The sequence below is a fragment of the Haliotis rufescens genome, unplaced genomic scaffold (genome assembly GCF_023055435.1).
Source record: "Haliotis rufescens isolate VD_foot unplaced genomic scaffold, xgHalRufe1.0.p SCAF_18, whole genome shotgun sequence".
Lineage (NCBI taxonomy): Eukaryota > Metazoa > Mollusca > Gastropoda > Lepetellida > Haliotidae > Haliotis > Haliotis rufescens.
Genome location: NW_025963868.1, coordinates 1178548 through 1197962, shown reverse-complemented (window position 1 = coordinate 1197962; position 19415 = coordinate 1178548). Strand labels below are relative to the sequence as shown.

The following is a 19415-nucleotide window of genomic DNA, read 5'->3' as shown; positions in this document are numbered from 1 at the left end:
TTACTGTATATTCGTTTGTTTCTCAAATTAAAGAATGCGTGATCGCAAATCGTCAGCTGCCATCCTAAGCTGCCTACCTTCAAATGCCTGGTTCAAATCCACGCCAGGATGCTATCAAAAATGCACACTATAACTGTGGTTGACAATGTGTCGAAAAAATTGAAGGTTGCCAATTACTGAGTATTCATGATGGCTAAAGCGATTCAATCAAACTTTCCTTCTTGGAATGCATTGGACATATGATTGTGACATTCAAGTGATTTATTTCAAAAGTTATGTTATAAAAGGCTTAAAAAAGGCAATATCAGTATCATAAATACAAAGAGCATGTCTTCACTATAATTGTGAATTGTCAGAAGCGTACGTCAGAAGGAAATAGAAACGAAATAAAAAAGGTTTAAAATACATTCATTTATCTCTTTGTATCAGTTGAAGTATTAATACATAAACGGAAAGACCATGAGTGATAATTTCGACCTCACTTTCAATGTCCTGTTATTTTGTTTATGTTGTGAAACTTCACTAACTGTCATGTGTGTGAATAGTACAATCAGAACCGACACGAACATATATCATCAACAAACGCTTGAACCAATTATTAACTTAGACGTTTTTTAATGTCAGCTTATAATGTTAGTATTTCCACTGAAGTGACTATTCAAAGTCTACAAATCAGATTAATATATGACATACCCATATACCATCCAAAACGTGAAATGATAATGTGATACAATTTGCAATAAAGTTTCAAATGTTGCATATTCCTTCTTCGCACAGATTTCCTTGTAAACAGCAGTGACAACATCAGAAGTTAATTTCGATATTTCCATTTCAGTACTTGAAAAAGAAACCTTTGAACTGGAATTATTTAATAACCCTGTTCTGAATTTTATCTGTAAGTATACATATATGATCCATTTTACCCATTTTCTTTTACAAAAGCATTCAATTTGGTAGGAAACGAAAACTGGCACAATGAAAGCAAATATTTATCATCAAGGATAAAACAAGGATATCAGTGTGGAACTATTTACAGTAAGACAATACGAAACATATAGAAATCAATTAAACCGGATTATTGGTTAAAAATAAATCATAGAAGGCTTCCAGAGACCCTCACATAGTAAACGATGCCAAATAATAAATGAAAACAAACACAGTAATGACCACAGACGACAATTACAACAATGAAGGCATAAAAGAACTAATTGCATCAATATGTACACTTATAAACAAACATAATCAATATAAAACTGTTGAAAAGAAGAACCATGTTTGGAGGTCTGTAACTGCCACAAGCTATGTTCTATAATACTGTTAAAAGCGATAATATTTCATAAATGTTAATGTCAATGTGATCCTCCGCTTGATATATCGAAACAATGCATATGACACGTCAGGGCCTCAAGCTTTCCTTGCATCGCACAACGGGGTAAAGGTTTCCCCTTGGCTGTTCTCTCACTTGAGGCTGTACCTGGTACTGTGGTCTTCTGCAGAGGAAGCTGATGGATGGACAGACGTGTGGATGTGGAACTGTTCCCTCACATGAGGCTGTACCTGGTACTGTGGTCCTCTGCAGAGGAAGCTGATGGATGGACAGACGTGTGGATGTGGAACTGTTCCCTCACATTAGGCTGTACCTGGTAGTGTAGACGTCTGTAGAGGAAGCAAAAGGATGGACAGACGTGTGGATGTGGAACTGTACCCTCACATTAGGCTACACCTGGTACTGTGGACGTCTGTAGAGGAAGCTGAAGGTTTGAGACACGTATGGATGTGGAACTGTTCCCTCACATAAGGCTGAACCTGGTACAGTGGACGTCTGCAGAAGAAGCTGAAGGGTTGGGGCACGTGTAGATGGAAAACTGTTCCCTCACATAAGGCTGCACCTTATACAGTGGACGTGTGTAGAGGAATCTGAAGGGTTGAGACACGTGTAGAAGGCGAACGGTTCCCTCACATAAGGCTGCACCTGGTACAGTGGACGTGTGTAGAGGAAACTGAAGGGTTGAGACACGTGTAGATGTGGAACTGTTCCCTCACATTAGGCTGCACCTGATACAGTGGACGTGTGTAGAGGAAACTGAAGGGTTGAGACACGTGTAGATGTGGAACTGTTCCCTCACATAAGGCTGCACCTTGTACGGTGGTCCTCCGTGGAGGAAGCCGAAGGGTTGAGAGACCTGTAGATGTGAAACTGTTCCCTCAGTAGTCGCTCATAATCATGCAAGGATAAGGCATCCTCGTCAGTGATGGAAGCGTACGGTGCATCACTGATGTCACAGGATAGTCTCTCCCCCACCACAGTGAGATATTCACCACATCTATAATTACAAGGTAAAACTTATATCACAAATTGTACATTACATATGAAATTGACCTGCACAGACAGTGAAGGATACATGTATGTTGTTTAAATGCGGCTGGCAATACAACCTGTTATATGAAGGGAAACCTTTGTTGTTCCTAACAAATTATCCACCTCCGACTTAAAACAAGCACAACTTTAACATTTTCCCACCTTTCTGTAAAAATCGTACATAGCATACATTCACTTGAGTAATTACGATCACAAGATACAAATGAAAATACAGCTATCGTTTTATTTAACTATTATATTATTATTGTCTCAGGTGACTTAAAGTATGTTGCTTCACACATTAAATAGAAACAGGAGAAATATCAGTGGGTTTTTTCCAACGATATGAAGTTACCCCGAGACCTATCTATAACATACAACTCAAATATTTCACTTGTAACAATAGAAAATGTATGTACCTTCTGCTGTGACCATCTGAAAGTAAAGAAACGTTGTACGTGTCAAATTCCTTAACGAATGAAACTTCGCGCAAAACATATATTTTCACCAAAAAAGACAACACTGACAAAACAAGACTTCAGCGTTTCTAGATACTTGACAAAAGGTGAACTTAAAGGTTGATTGAATTGTAAGAGAGTAATTTGTTTCCTTACCTTTTACGTCCTTGCAGACAAGAATAGCAACTGCTGCCACCACAACCGCCACAGCCGTGAGCATGACAGAGTAGACAGCTACAAGAGGGGCGATGTCGTCTACGTTCACCGCTTCTGGTGTAAGACAAAAGTTACACACATGTATAGTCAATATGATACGTCTAAGGAAAATGTCTACCGTGCAGTGACATGTCTCAAACATTAGGGATTAATGTCGTATGAAATGACAATCCGTATGACCAATACAACTATCCGTTTCTCGAACATGGCGTATTACATAACCTAGGATATGATTTACGATGGCTCACTTATATGTTTAAAGGTGTCATCAAGAGATCAAATTATGGCTTTTAAAATAACATGATATGACTTCGGGATGTCTGCTGATATTTGAAGACTATTTAACGTAATTTATGATAGTTATTGTATAATTGTTATTGTTTGATCTAAATATCAAAATGAATAATCAAGGGATTTGTGTGCATTTTAGGTAATCAGATAATCATTTCGCAAAAAAGTATAATAAAACATTTGTTTAAGTATATTTACCTAAAATGTGGAATAGTTACTTCAATAACACCCTTTTACAAATAGATAAGAACGTTCGCATATATGTATACTAACGGGGGAAATAACTGTGCTTCATATAAAGTGATGTAAATGTTACGTAATTAAAAATTTAATATGGTTTAGGACATTCGTCTGACCAATTTTTTATCATAACAAATTAATTCACAAAACCCATAATTGGGAAAAGGAGACAGAGAAACACGCCCTAAAGAGGGGTGCTGTAACCACTCAATTAACAATGGGCTGTGACCACCATTTGCGTTGATGCATGCGAGGAAGCGACGACGCCTTGGAGACGCCAGATGATTGAATACAGCCTTGCGATATTGTTCCAAATGTCCAGCAAAGATTGTGCTCCCTGAACCGGCTGGGCACGAATTTGTCTCAACCAAAGAATTGTCCGAGCAGTTCATGTGGCAGTTTGGTATCGATTCCGTCGATACACAAACCGAATTGCTTGTTTTGTTGACGTGAAGTCACACGTGGCATTACTGTTGCGCTGCTGCAGACAACATCTCAATAGAAACAATATTGTGTTTCAGTGAACATTAAAGTGTCTTCCAACTTTTTTTGAGCACTTGACATCTTAACATTCATTGTGAACTGTTTACATTAAAAACACGTGTGTGAATATAATGCTCCCAACAAATATCCCAATTGTGCGCCGTGTATGAAAATTCATGTGCAATTGTGAATTGTGAATCACGACATTAAAGTCTTCATGGATATGTATTGAAAGATGTATTATTTAAATTCAGAATAAATTAATTTTTAGTGAACTTTATGTGAAGCAAATGTTAATGTGTTTCTCTCATGATTTAATGTCCAGTGTCATTCCATGAATGCCGTTAAGCAAATGGTAATTATTTTCCTCTCGTCTTATACGGTATGCCATCTTTGAAGATTTGACTCCAGGGCCCACTTGCACAAAACGATCCTAGTGCTACGACCATTGTAAGCCTATGTTAAAGTAAGGTAGTTACGATCATCTCAGCTCTAAGATCGCTTTGAGCAAGTGGGCCCTGATCTAACGACTTATTGTAAGTCAACATATCTCCCGTCTAAAGCCGAAAGGCTAAGACCAGGGCCCACTTGCACAAAGGAATCTTAGCGCTAAGATGATCGTAACTCCCATACTTTAACATAAGCTTACCATAGTCTTAGCGCTAAGATCGCTTTGTGCAAGTGAACCCTGGTCATTACACAATCAAACCGGTAGACAACCTAAAGACACCAACCTTCTATCTCCTGGTAGCCCCCATCATTGTCCTCATCCCGGGCATATGAGACCACGCTGGGGACAATGAAAATTAAAAAGATTGAAATAAGAGACAAGTTAGCCTACGGATAAGCTGTAATACATTTTCAAGTTACATTGTGTTAAACAGCTTGTATAGAGTTTCGCCGTTATAGCCACGCAAGGCCATATCATTGCGTAGAGAGTAACTTTTTATTCATTTCACTTGAAGATCGATGGCAGATACTCACCGATTTTGAATGGATCCCCCCTCTGAAAGTTACAACGTTGGGCAGGTAATTATGTATACAAAATGCAAGATGAATAACAGATGACTCCTTGTCATTGCATACCATGAACCTAATGGTAAATAGGTTGAAGTATGCTGTGATAAGTGACTCGTTTCCTCTTTCGGGATTAAAAGGTTTAAATAATAATGCACTGAGGTAAAAGAGCCAGTGTGACTCGTGATTTTAAAAGGTGAATCAGTGCTAAACATTTCTCAGAAGTCAGAAACAAATTAATGTTATATTAGTGATAAGTTATGACTAAACAGAATGTCCATTTAAAGTTATCCAAATCAAAGAATACAAACTGTTTTCAAGAAAGGGTTGATTACATTTTCATTCGCGATTACCCTGTAAAATGTAAGAAACGTCATCCTATATAATTGACATGGCGTTGCAATGACTAATTATTATTTACGACACCAACCTTCTATTTCCTGGTAGCTTCCGTCTGTTTCCTCGTCCCGGGTATATGCGACCACGCTAAGGGAGAGGAGCGTTTAAAATGATTGATGCAGAAGGAACTAACCAAGGCAACTTAACTGTATAGATACAGTGTTATTGAAATCACTGTTTTTACATGAACTTTTTACCCTTTTGACTTGATGAATAGCAGATACTCACCGGTTATGAAGGTATCCCCTCTCTGAAAGTTATAAATGTGTGTAGATAATTACGGATACATATTTCAAGATAAATAACAGATAAACTAAATAATCGTATCATTGCATACATTTGATATATTCATAAATAATTTGAACTTCGGACAACACTATCTGCCTGTTTATCCTAGTTTTAGAAAAAGTGTCAAAGAAGTAGTACTAATATCATTAAGCCATTATATATATATATATATATATATATATATATATATATATATATATATATATATATATATATATACTGGCAGAAGGCCCAGCTGTGCTATACATTTGTTCGAAGTAACAACATGACATTGCATTGCATATTAAACTGAGGTTTTCTATCATACTTACAGAACTAGAGTTTCCCTGGTAACATGGATATAACTCAACGTCCCCTGCCGATCGTTAGATTTTCACAGCAAAGTTACACAGAACACAAATGTTCAGAAATATGGAACTGACAAAAGTGCCAGACCAAACATCGTCTAAATTACTCAAATAAATTCAAATCGCTTTGCATCATAAATGACAAAAGTCAGACTATCTCGATTACTCTTTCGTTAAGTCATTTGGGTATATAGACATTTACTCAATGTATACTTGCAATATTTATTTATGTTCCATTGTAGTGCTGTTTATGAACAGTTCATGCAGTCATGACAGTCATGTAAGAGAAATGATGAGATGATATATTGGATTGATTGAGAGAAGAGACACTGTCAAGTACATATCATCCCAGTTGCCTTTTAATTCATCTCATCACCTGATCTAACTTTTCAAGTGAGCTTTTTATTCCATTCTTAACATCTTCTCTGACATAAAGTAAACTACGTTTATAACGAACTGGCGGATATAACGAACTATCGTTTTGGTCCTGTCCTTTTGCTGTGTATATTTCGTACATTTGCTTATAACGAACTACGGGTATAACGAATTAAAATAAGTGGTCCTTATTTTACTGTACTGTATTTATGAGAGTGAAAGGTTATGCATGTAACCTCATTAGTAATACTGTCCCTTAAACGGCGGTCTCAGATTCCCCTTCCTCAAACAGACTCGGTTTTGATCCATGATGATGGCCATCAAGGACAGGGAAACATTGCCGTCTCTTCGTTTATTCAAAGTCAACTATCAGGAAGAAACCTAAACAACTGATTAGACTGAGTAATATTAATAATAAAGATGATCATTACAACCCCCCTCCCGACCCACACACACACGACCCTCACGAAGACCGTCATTTTCATGTTGTTTCATTGGTATGACACGGAGGTTAACAACAACCTCAAAACAGCTGTTCATCCAAATAAATACTTAAGACCACAATGCCGTCGTTGTTGCGCATATTTCGTATTTATAATAATATCTTTTTCATTTGACTGCCTTTACTTTAATATTGAGACTCGGATGAACCATTTCCGCGTGACGACACACACCCTTAGCTGTACACACAACATAACGTGATTGACTTCAGGAAGAGTTTTAAACCCAGGATACCTTGTTAACAATTTGCGGTCAGAAAAGATAATTGTTTCGTTGACATAAATCGATCAGAAAAATACACTCATTCGTAGTCAAGGTAACTGAAGGGCGGTTTCTGATATCTTGACCTGTGGTCACTTATGCCGGCCTACACTGCCTGGTGCATGTGCAAACAACCAATTTCTTCACATGCTGTAAATCTTGAAATATACGCGAGCGTGAATGAAATGCGAGTGGTGTTTGCTCGTATTAATTAACTTCGCATTTATGTCTCCAAATGCGCATCCAACAATAAGACACTGCACACTTTGAATAGCGGAAATACCAACTTGAATATAAACACAAACACGGTTTATTGATCAGCAGTTGTAACAAGTATATAACAATGTCAGTCAAAGAATAGGAATTACACAATAGGCATCCGGTGAATTATCACTGCTGTGGTCAAAAGTTCTACCCGCTCGTGTCAAGCTTGTTGAGTCGCATTTTTGGCTAGGGGCCAGCAGTCGCATTTATTTGGAGACGCATTAATTTCCAGATTTATAGTATTTATTTTGAAAATAAACCTAGAGTAATTGATATAGAGCTTACAAACGTAGAGTTGATACTTGTAATGAAGTAAGATCAATATTTGATATTGCCAAACGGGCGGGTTTCCGAAAGAAGTTCTTCTAAATATGTCGTTCGTGGTAATGTGGTCATCTGCAAAATTATGGCCTAAAGTAGATTCCATACCGTCGGCGGACCAATCAGAATGCAGGATTCTAAAATATTATGATAGAATAGTTAATGTGACTCTCACGTTGTACACAATCCCTCTCACACCACACAGTATTACCTTTACCTGTCTGTTTTCTACGAACAACAAATATGACGACCACGGCGATGACGACGATCAGCACAGAACAGATAGCAGCCATGTAGACGATGGAAGCGACGCCAGCTTCAGTAACCTCACGTGCTGGAACATTAAATAAATTAACAAAAGGATTGTTTATGATTCTAATGTTTCCGATATATAACATATGGAATAAACAGTCACTTTAATGTGTGTGTGTGTCTGTGTCTTTGTGTGTATGTTTGTGTGTGCGCGCGTGAATTAACATGGAATCAATTATGATATGTTTTTCCAATTAAATGCTTTCATGCTACTGATTCTGTTACTACAGTCTATCACAAGCAAAGTTGTGAAATTCTTACAGAAAACGTCCAGCGTCAGGCCCCGTGATGTATTCCCATATGTATTGTTGACTTGACACGTGTACTGTCCAGACACAGATCTGTCTACAGCTGGTATATACAACACAGCCTCCCTCTGTCCCGTGATCACCCTCTGTCTGGATGTGTCCCACCAGGTCACAGTGCAGGCGGGGTTACAGTCAGCAGAACATCTCACTGTGAGAGGGTCACCTTCTACTGCAGACACGTTGTCTCTGTTGCCATTAAATTGTAACGTGTCTGGTCCATCTGAATAACATAAATAATTTGATGTTTTGGCCTACCATAGTTGATACCTGTAATCATGAACTTTACCATGGCTGTACATCCCTTTCTATATTCATTAGCGATCTCTGCAAAAGCAGAGTCAGTTGTACGATTCCGACTATTGCATAAACATGTTTATCAAATAGTAATGATACCAGACTCAAGCACTGACACGTGTTTTGACAAAACAGCTTCTGTACTCACACAGAACATTCAGAGTGTATCCCTGACTCCAGTCTGACAGGACGCCCTCTTCTTCAGACTGACACGTGTAGACACCCTTGTCCCCCTTGGTGACGTTGTCTATAGTCAGGACTGCCCCCTCCACGTGTACCCCGCTCTCCACCCTCCTGTTGTTTCTCCTCCAGGTGTAGGACGTGTTCAGGGTATACGGGTACAGAGACCGGTCTAGAGGAAGACTCCGGGAGGTGGAGGTGCAGGTCAGTGTCACAGGACCACCTGATACAGGGTCGGCAGATGTCGTGCTGATGTTCGGTTGTGATGGTTTCTCTGAGAGCAACGTGACAAAAGAACTCTCTGATATCTGTCGGCATTACTGCATTGCATAATAATGAACTTCTAGGTAAATCATGTACATACACACTTGTCAGAATGTTTGTCAGTGTGTCTAAGAACTTCTATGTGATCTTTGACCTGTTTCCTATTCATTCCCGCGAAAGAAAACAGATATTTAATTGATGAATAGGGAATTTACAAAGCATTGTCAAACTACTGTTTTGTTGACAGAGCATCTGCCTGGATATTCGTTCCCATGCCGCGTGATAACAAAAGACGTTAAAATATGGTATTTGATGTTACCCTGCCTGAAGCTCGGCATTAAGGGTATAAGACAAGGACTGGTCGGCTTTGAGTGAGTACTAGTATATATATCTGAGTGAGAATACTGTATCTGAGTGGAATATTCATGTTACTCCGTGACATGGTATTTCCCCCGACTAGCACTATTACACCAGATTCAGTCCTGACTTATGAAAGCAAGCACGCACGCATACACGCACGCACGCACGCACGCCCATCCCAAATAGATGTGACAGATCCATTCTCCATTATCCAGTGTATTATATCTCTATTCTATCACCAGAAGTGGGTCACGGGTGGCCCAGTCGTCTAAGGCGCAGCAATTCGCTGTGCATAGTTCCGTCCCTTTGGCACTACAGAAATCTATGGTTGTGGGTTCGAATCCCGGTTCGCCCCGATTATGTTTCTAGGTTTGTAAGCACCATACCCGTGCTCGTGGGTTTCACCGAAGTGGTAAACGTCTGAAACCTGCATCACTACGGACTTTCCTCCCACATTAACCTGACACGCCGTGATATGTATGGTATACTGTTAAAAGTGAGGTTAAACACAACTCACTCACCCACTCACTCACTATCACCTGAATCGTAGTAGTTGCCCCTCAAATGGGGGACGACTTCTTTCAAGAGAACATTGCCTTCAACAAAACTAAACTGATAGAATATATCTCTTCAGTTGATATATGTCTCCTCAGACCATTTCCATGTCTCGTACAATATTCCTTTTATCGTGTCTCAAAAACGAGCGTTCAATATGGAATTGTCTATTTGGGAGATAAACTGATCATACTCAGATCATCTGGTTACTTACGCAGTACAATGAGAAGCTGACTCCACATGTTAGCAGGCCTGTTACTGTCGTAAGCAACACACTGGTACACTCCGGCGTCCTGCACGTCGACACTGCGGAAGAGGAGACTGACCACCGTCCTCCCTTGCAGGGATGGAATGACACTCAGCTGAATCCTTTTCCCGTTCTCTGTATGTGTGTTGATAGTTGTAGACACGCGTGTATAGTCATCCACGTCGAACAGGACCTTGGAATCGTTAGGTTTGAGCTTCCCATTAGGTCTGACAGACACAATCTCAAACTCCGGGACAGCTTGAAGTACATTCCAGGACATGTGGACTCTTTCCCGGACACGGGCAACAGTATTGTTCTGGGAGGCTGAAACAACACATTAGAAACATCACTATACAGTTGGCGAAGTGAAATGTTACTTCAGAACTGTAGGACAATACTTACCATGACGGTATCAGATTTACCTGACGTCAAGAGCAGGTTTAACATTACTGACTATAAACATTTCCCTTAATATTTTCTCCAATTTACCTTCTTGCATTTACGCACGAACATAAATTCTTTCACAGCATTAGTTAAAATGTTGGTATCAGACATATAACAATTGAAACAACAATTATCAAGTTATTTGTGGTCCACGAGACATTAGACTTTAATTCTTCATCGAAAACGAGTACGTAACTACATGGGATGTACTCTACCGTGTTCCTTCTGGGATTAAGTGTGTGTGATGTGACATACAGACGGTGCATCGTCACATTACGCTTTCTACAAGCTTAAATCTGAAAAATGTGGACTAAGTTGACCTCAATGTGTGCGTTGAGGCTTAGGGTACCACTCACTTATAGTATTCTATCCTGAGATGGAAGTCCTGATTCCAACTTATCGCTCCAGCGATAATATATGCGATACGTCCATAACCTGTAAAGGGCCTGAAATTATTATTAAACGTTTGCTTTGTATTTATGAGTGTTTACTAGTCTATTTTGAACATTCCAAAATTTACGGGACTTAGTAACGTCAGGTTCACAGTGTTCCATATGTTCTTGGTTACAGGGGAGAAGAGGTTTCTGTCAGATATAACTGGCAGCTCTTACACTGAAGGGTTGTTCTTTTGTTTCCAGAGTTTCCAGTATTATTGAATTACGCAACCTCGTACTGGACCTGAGATGTCTTTACATTTTAACTCAGCTTTGAACTCTATTTTAGTTTTAGTTTAGTTTAGGCGTGTCAGCTACCGATGGGAGGCAACCCCGGTGTGATGCATGTCCTACATGTGTACATCTGAATATCTGTGGTGAGGTGCCGACAAATATATGACGATGGATATGATAGCGAAAATGAGATTCGAACCCACATTTGTTTGACTATTGAACGACCAATTTCTACACAGCGAATTGCAGTGCCGGAGACGACTGGTTCAACAATATCCACCTCTTTATAAACAACTAATGTGTACGTCATTATAATCCTACGCCGAAATCCAACAACATACAACAACGTTTTCTAACATAGTTGTGACCGCGTCTGTGGTCTAGGGGTAGAGCCGGTGAGCGGCCAATCATAACAAAATACGTCAAAAGAAGGTAATTGTTGTTACACTGTTGGTAGCTAAAACAAGGTTGAAAAAGTGAAGAAAACCATTCACCTACATGCTGTCGTACTAGAGCAGCGAAAAATAAGATGTACACTTACGAAACTAAGCATGTCAAACGAATTCCGTACACACCCTACGGGTGATGATGTTATTCCAGTGTTTCAGGTTGTCATTTCAATACTGTCTACATGGTATATATGTTCTAGATGTATCTGGGGTTCAAACTGAACGCAAAGGGACATTTTCCAGAGATAATATATGCAACAAGGACCGTCTCACTATAGGACCGAGACACATAATGAGCTGATACAGGCCATGAGCTAAGGAAAAGTACTTACTGACAAATGGAAATAATCCTCCGTACAAGATCACTGCTTCAATAACATACATATATGTCATAATTATGTCAGATAATCAAGTGTTGAGAGAAATTGCAGAACGTGTTCACATGCAACACCTGAATTTCCACACTGTCGGGATGTAATGAAATATTTCCGTGTTAACGGGTGTGATTTCCATGCGTGTAATTTGCATTTACACACATTTAACATTTTGCGAGCTGACGTGTGAGCATTGATTAAACGTCTCAACCCCAGCAACTCAGAGCTACGTTATTAACACAAGAATTTCAACTAATAACAAGAAGTTCTCTTAAATATGATATAGTCTATGCTAAAAAAGAAGAGGATATTTATTGTGAATGAGTTAGGTTTTCAGTTATATGACGTGTCAGCGGATGTGGGTGAGGAGGGAAGGACATACATGTAAGTGATGCAGGTCTTAGGCGTTTACAACGAGTGCAAGTATTGCGCTCAGATGATAGGTTCCTGGCACGCTTAAGTGACGTAACTGGGCGAATTGTCCCCACACTTTTGTCATGGAGCCCACTGACCTACAATCAGGGGATCACAATACGTGTTACACCAGCTATGTGCCGTTTCGTGACTACGGGGTTAAACAGAGTGAGTGAATGAGTTGTGTTTAACACCGCTTTTAAAAGTATTACAGTTATATGACAGCGTGTCAGCTTAATGTGGGAGGAAAGCCCGAAGTGATGGAGGTCTCAGGTGTTTACCACTTCGGTGAAACCCACGAGCATGGGTATGGTGCTGACAAATCTAGAAACATGATCGGGGCGAACCGGGATTCGAACCCACAATCATAGGTTTCTTGCTCGCCCAAGGGACGCAACTCAGAGAGACACACAAGATGTGTTCTTTATCCACCGGGCTGTCGTTATATACTGAACAACAAAACTTCATGTGACATTGAATAAGATTTAATGCATAGTTATGTTTTTTACCAAATCTAAAACAATTTCGGTTTGCAACAGATATAAGACTCCTATAAGTGTTCAAATGGTTTAATTTGCCATACTGACTTCAGAAAATGCGTGATTTCATAACAAAAACATGAACATGCCAAAATGTCAATTTACAAATCAATAGCGTGTATCCACTTCTGGTTGCGATGCAAGCAACACAACTTCGTCTCATGGAATGGACCAGGCGTCGCAGAAAGTCCTGTGGGATATCTGTCCATATCTGCATGTTTCGAAGTCCCTGGAGTGTCTGACGAACACATGGTTGACGTCGAAGGCGCCGATCCATCTCATCCCACATGTGCTCGATTGGTGAGATATCAGAGGAGCGAGCCGGCCAGGGGATGACATTCAGGTTGTTTTGTTGAAGAGTGTACTGAACAAGTCGAGCAATATGCCGCCGTCGTCATGTTGAAAGGTAATACCTGGGCTATGACGACGCAAAAATGGTAGAACAACAGGGCCGATGATCTCGTCGCGGTAGCGCTGTCCATTGAGATTTCCCTCTACCACTATCAACCGGGTCCTTTGTCTTGCTGTAATCCCACCCCATACCATAACGCTGCCACCCCCGTACCGATCTTCTTCCATGACACAATGATTGACGTAACATTCACCTCGACGTCGGTACACTCGAATCCGTCAATCACTGTGGCTGGGGTGAAAACGAGACTCGTCAGTGAATAGAACATATCCCCACTGCATTGCCGTCCAGCGTAGACACTGTCTGCACCACTGTAGACGTGCTTGACGGTGGATTCCTGTCAAAATGGGACGTCTAGCGGGTCTTCTGGCGACAATCTCTGCACATCTGAGGCGGCGACGTACGGTTTGTGAAGATATTCGTTTAAGGCCAGGGATGCTTCTTGCAGTCACTGTTGCTGGGTGGAATTGATTTCGTAGGTGTGTTGTTCGAATCCAGTTGTCTTGTCAATTATTGGTAACGCGTGGCCTGTCACTCCGAGAATGGTCTCTGACTGCATTCGTCTGTTGCTAACGTTGCCATCAACACCAAATGGTGTTTCTGTGGACGTTAAATTGTCTGGCAACATCACGTTGACTCGACCCTGCTTCAAGCATACCAATTGCTCGCAGACGCTCATTTTCGGATTTTGTAATTTTGTTTTTCTGAGTGGTTGTTGTCAGCACGATGCTAAACAATGCATATGGAATCCCGTTAACGCACATGTTTTTATACCCATTCTTGGCTAGTGAAATGCATGGAGCTTGCATAAAAGTCAACTTTTGCATGGAATGCATGCTTTTCTGTAGCAGTTGCGTTTTTGTGACTTGATGCCATACATGTACTACAATATTGAAAACCAAACTTTACTTGTTTGAAAAATACACTAAAATATTGGTGTCACAGGAACTTTTGTTGTATATAAATATATAATGTATAATTGCTCAGCGCCCAGTTTCCAATTTATAACGGTCGTAGACGGTTAACTGTTAGTAAACTGTCACATTAACATCTTCTAACGGGTATCCATTCAACTGATGAGTAAACAGAGTTCACTTGCCTCAGGCGACTCCAGAGGGGCCTTGGCAAACACGATTAATCATTCGACTACTCTCCGTCACTCTCTTTCTGAACGTCACCTGATGACAAGTTGCCACCACATGAACAATTAACAAGGCATTTCGTCCAAATAATGTATGATTAACACGTAAGCTTAATTAATTACATATATAGTTGCTTGTCTGATCACGAGATTCGTATGCAAGAAGAAGGAAAGAGAAACACATATAATCAAAACGTTATCTTTCTGATTGAATAACTATACATTGTTTTATATCAACCGATTGTAACGGAATGTAAACAATATCAATATTAATGATTTTCTTCTTGTCATTTTGTTGTGGGATATGTTAATGGTACATGTAGGCATTCCTCAAGATACGTCCTTCCCAGGTACTGTCCATTTTCTCTGCGTCATCAACAGTTGTCCGTTTTGTTGTGAGTGTATATTTGAAACAGGAGCTTTAATGAAACCAGTTGCCTGTTCAACACTCGGATTAATTTTAGATACAAAGTTTCATGGGTTGCTGAAGACCTATTCTACCTTTGATCTTCACGTGTCTAATTATAGAGAGTTCACATGGAGAATCAATTCAGTAAGTTTATTCGTATTTGAGGCGACCATCCCCTGTATTTGAGGCGACTACCAGTGTCGACCAACACAAGCGTCGTGCAAGGTCATTAGAATGGAATGCTTTTGACTTTGAAAATTGAAAGTGTAACTTCCTCATTTTCTCATCTTATTTGACCCTATGGGTATGACCTCAAACCTTGGAAAATCCGCTCTACTCTCCCTCTAGTTTCCTGGTTGAAGCCTTATTCATTCGGTAATCAAGGTCAAGCATACATACCTTAAACTTTCAGCTTCCCTTTTCATTTTAGTATGAATGATATGAACATTTTGTTCAGGGGCATTTAGCCTCGACGGAATATTTCCGGTGATCCAGTGACGCCAGACACACACTGGGAAAACGAGAGTAATAGAACAAACACCACATTATTTCATATATTCATACATTTACACTTATCAAAGGGGTACCCAGAGTACGCAATCTAGACTACCTCTTGTTGGACTTCCATTGTTTTGTGAAAGCCTCGATGGCTGAGTGGGTTAGATCGCAGAGTTTGTGTGCTGACGATTAAACCAACCAAGAGTGAGTGAGTGAGTGAGTATGGTTTAACGCCGCTTTTAGCAATATTCTAGCAATATCACGGCGGGGGACACCAGAAATGGGCTTCACACATTGTACCTATGTCGGGAATCGAACCCGGGTCTTCGGCGTGACGAGAGAACGCTTTAACCACTAGGTTACCCGACCGCCAAAACCAACCAAGAAACTACCAAGAAAGTGCTATCCCAAATATAACATTTGTTACCAGATAATTGTTCTTGATTATCGAGGAATTTGCCCATACTATAAGGTATTAACGTGTTAACGTTCTTTCGAAGAACTTGACAAGAGTAATTAACATTAAGCTGATTCCACTGTTCACTAAATACGATAGTGTCAAAACATAAATTAAATGGGGAAGAAATGAAAAAAGTGTTCCTAGTTGAAGACAATAAAGTTGGACGAGGGGAGACGACTCTGCCACGGCTAATATACCCGAAGCAACACTTAACCACTTCAAGTGCCTCTGTGTGTGAAATAGTGGTTGCTGATTTTACCATCTTCAGTATGAAATCATCAGTGGGGATGAGGTGGTAAAATATATTTGTTTGGCTTAGTCATCTCTTGATTACTACATTCTTGTACTCATTTTCATAACCGCATTTTGTACAACCTCTATGTCTTCTTGCCTGAAATTGAAATTGAAGTAGATGCCGTCTGTCGGTCCTTCAGGGTGGTCTGTTTCAAAGCGTGGCAAGTCGATGTGCAGAGTTCACACCGTGCAACTACAAAATGGTGGTTTTCCTCTGACGTTCATGACGGGGAACTTCCCCAGATGGAGGAAATGATCATCCTTCATATGGCTAGTGTGTGCCATTACTGAAAGTTCAACCATTACTGCTAACTGTTCGAGTATCTCCTGGTTGTAGGTTTGAATCCCAGATTTGCTTTCATTAAGATTCTTGTTTTCTTGGGTACAACACCGTGCTCGTGGGTTTCATGAATTTGGAAACACCTACACCCTTTATAACTTGGGGCCTTCCTCACACAATAAGTTAAATAACTTTTTCGACTTATATAATAAAGTGGATTATGATGTTTTGAAAAGTATATTGATTGGTGCAGATGACAGCATCTCTCTCACGCGAGTACTGCTACTGTACTCATTGACTCAGACTGCTGACTTTGCTCAGGTTTCAGAAAACTGGTGAATCACAACATGATCAACACAATGCAGCCACATTTACACAAAATCACACAGTACAACACTATAATCAAAGTATGTGAAAATGGCTGTCACCTTACTACAACAATAGGGACACGGGTGGCCCAGTCGTCTAAGGCACCGTGATTCACTGTGCAGAGTTGCGTCCCTTGGGCACGCCAGAAACCTATGATTGTGGGTTCGAAACCCAGTTCGCCCCAATCATGTTTCTAGGTTTGTCAGTACCATACCCGTGCATCACTTTGGGCTTTCCTCCCACATTAAGCTGACAAGCCGTTATATGACGAAAATACTGTTAAAAGCGGCGTTAAACCCAACTCACTCACTCACTACTACAACACCACTTACAGTCCAATGTACTATTCCGATTTTGTATATTTGGTTAGACATAGAGCAGTCACGCACAATATGGCAATCTCACTCTCTCTCTCGCTCTCTCTGTACACACATACATACATACATACATACATACATACATACATACATACATAATACATACATGATGTGATTGTAACTATAAGACTGAACATACTCGACTCGCCACATACGTGAAATGCTCAAGAATGATGTACTGCTATCTTTTAAAAATACATAATGTATTAACATAAACATTGCGTCGTAGTTGTATTGTCTGATTTGACTGTAATGTGTTTAATCAACGAGATGCAACCAGTTATAGTTAATCCTCCATATTAAATGTTGGAAGAAGCGTAGACAACATGATGTTCTTCATCGCATAGTACTAAACCATGCAAGTATGGCATAGTTGTCAGTTTTGGACATCACAACATGTATTTATGGACATATAATTGCCTTTGCAAATCCAAGCAGAAATTCCTATTCACATGCATAACGAAATAGATCAACAAGAAGGAGAGCACAGTTGTTGCCCACGATGCCTATTTCTTGCCTATTCCCAAATTTTACAAACAAACAAGAAGTAGTATAGATAGTTCTCCTGGAACCCTGAGACCGGTACGCCCACGATGGGGCCAGATTTATCTTGATTTGGATGGGCTTTATTTCTGGCAGCCAGAAAATCTTTCTACCATGTTTGTCCTCGTCCTTTTCAAATATTCAGTCCATACTAGAAAGAATATGTTGTAGCTCTTTTATTGCCCAGTCGCTTTCCTCTCGAAGAACAACTCGGGTGCTATCTACACTTTCTCTATAACCAAGTATGGAATACACACCTGGTTCTAATTCTGAGACTTTCTTTGTTCCATAATCCAAAATCGTATAGAGTCGTTTTTTACCACCCATGCTTTTTTCTTTGTAGTCCACAACGGTTTTCTCCAGTTCCTCTATTCTTTTCTCTCGTAGTTGTCCTTGCTTTTCTAATTCTTCTCCTACAACACGACGCCATAGTTTCCTCTATTTCTCCTTGTTTTAGGGGTATTTCCTTTAGGGGAGAAGGAGAACTTGTTGGCGGCTTGAGTTGTATTGCATTTTTCTCTGTCCCGTCTATAAGAACAGGTGCTTCTTCGACTACTTTGCTATTCCTTGGAGGAAAGACGAGCATTGATTTCTATCATCTATTTATTGTTCTCTAGCTCTACCACGGCAAACTTAGTACACACATATTTTCCAGCTGGCAATGTTGATGCTTTCTTATGTTTGGAAATGGGTGGCGCTGGTAATAGTTCCAGATGTGTTGGACGCCGTGGTTTGGTATTTGTAGGATGGGTGGATTCTCCCTTGGTGGATCGGGGAGGTTGGGGAAGGGGCCTTCACCTGCTAGTCTTCGGAAGGAGCAGTCGTTTTTTCCACATTGGCACTGATCTGCTAGAGTTTGGGTAGGTATTGAGAATCGGGTACACCACCCAGCACACTCGTTGTCGTACAGATTTTCTATATTCACTATACAACTAGGGATCGCTATCTGGTCTGGGGCCATGAAGGTTAGCCGCTTTTTCGGTGGTGGTAGGGTGGTGAATCTGTTTGTCCATAGTGGGCATTTCTTGCTATCAACGCAGTGGTCTGTGGCGCCGCATTTGCAAGTGGAAGTAGGGTCCTCGAAGATGCTTGGTGGTGTAGGACAAGTGGTGAGACAGTCCCCCCATTGGTTGTGATGATTTCTTTCACTTTCTCTGGAGGAAATGATACGAAGTTTGCTTAGGCTTCGATGTCTGTTGTATAAGAAAACGAAGTCTAGTATCTTGCCAGCCTCGATCTCAGGATGGAAGATGCATAGGTATATCTCTAGAAACTGCCTTGGGATTTGGTACCGCTCGTAGAAAGTATACCCTAAATACTCCAAGATTTGTTTCTCTCTATGGGATAGGAATAGAAAAGGGTATGTTTTTTCGAGACAATCTTAGGCCTCCAATAGTTCTTCTT

At 40.2% G+C, this 19415-nt stretch overlaps 1 protein-coding gene and 1 long non-coding RNA gene across 2 annotated transcripts; both read right to left on the bottom strand.

Annotated features, from left to right (window-relative positions):
- Positions 1–343: 343 nt before the first annotated feature.
- LOC125381573 lies at positions 344–4496 on the bottom strand. The gene is made up of 4 exons (XM_048398627.1): positions 4466–4496; positions 2974–3087; positions 2779–2794; positions 344–2324 (listed from the first exon to the last, which is right to left on the bottom strand). The coding sequence occupies exons 1-4, from the start codon at positions 4494–4496 to the stop codon at positions 2123–2125; spliced, it is 363 nt and encodes a 120-aa protein (XP_048254584.1). The 3' UTR covers positions 344–2122.
- A 298-nt stretch (positions 4497–4794) lies between these two features.
- Positions 4795–5715, bottom strand: LOC125381465. The gene is made up of 4 exons (XR_007221782.1): positions 5692–5715; positions 5495–5550; positions 5032–5053; positions 4795–4837 (listed from the first exon to the last, which is right to left on the bottom strand). It is a non-coding gene; the product is annotated as an uncharacterized LOC125381465 (long non-coding RNA).
- Between the last annotated feature and the right edge of the window lie 13700 nt (positions 5716–19415).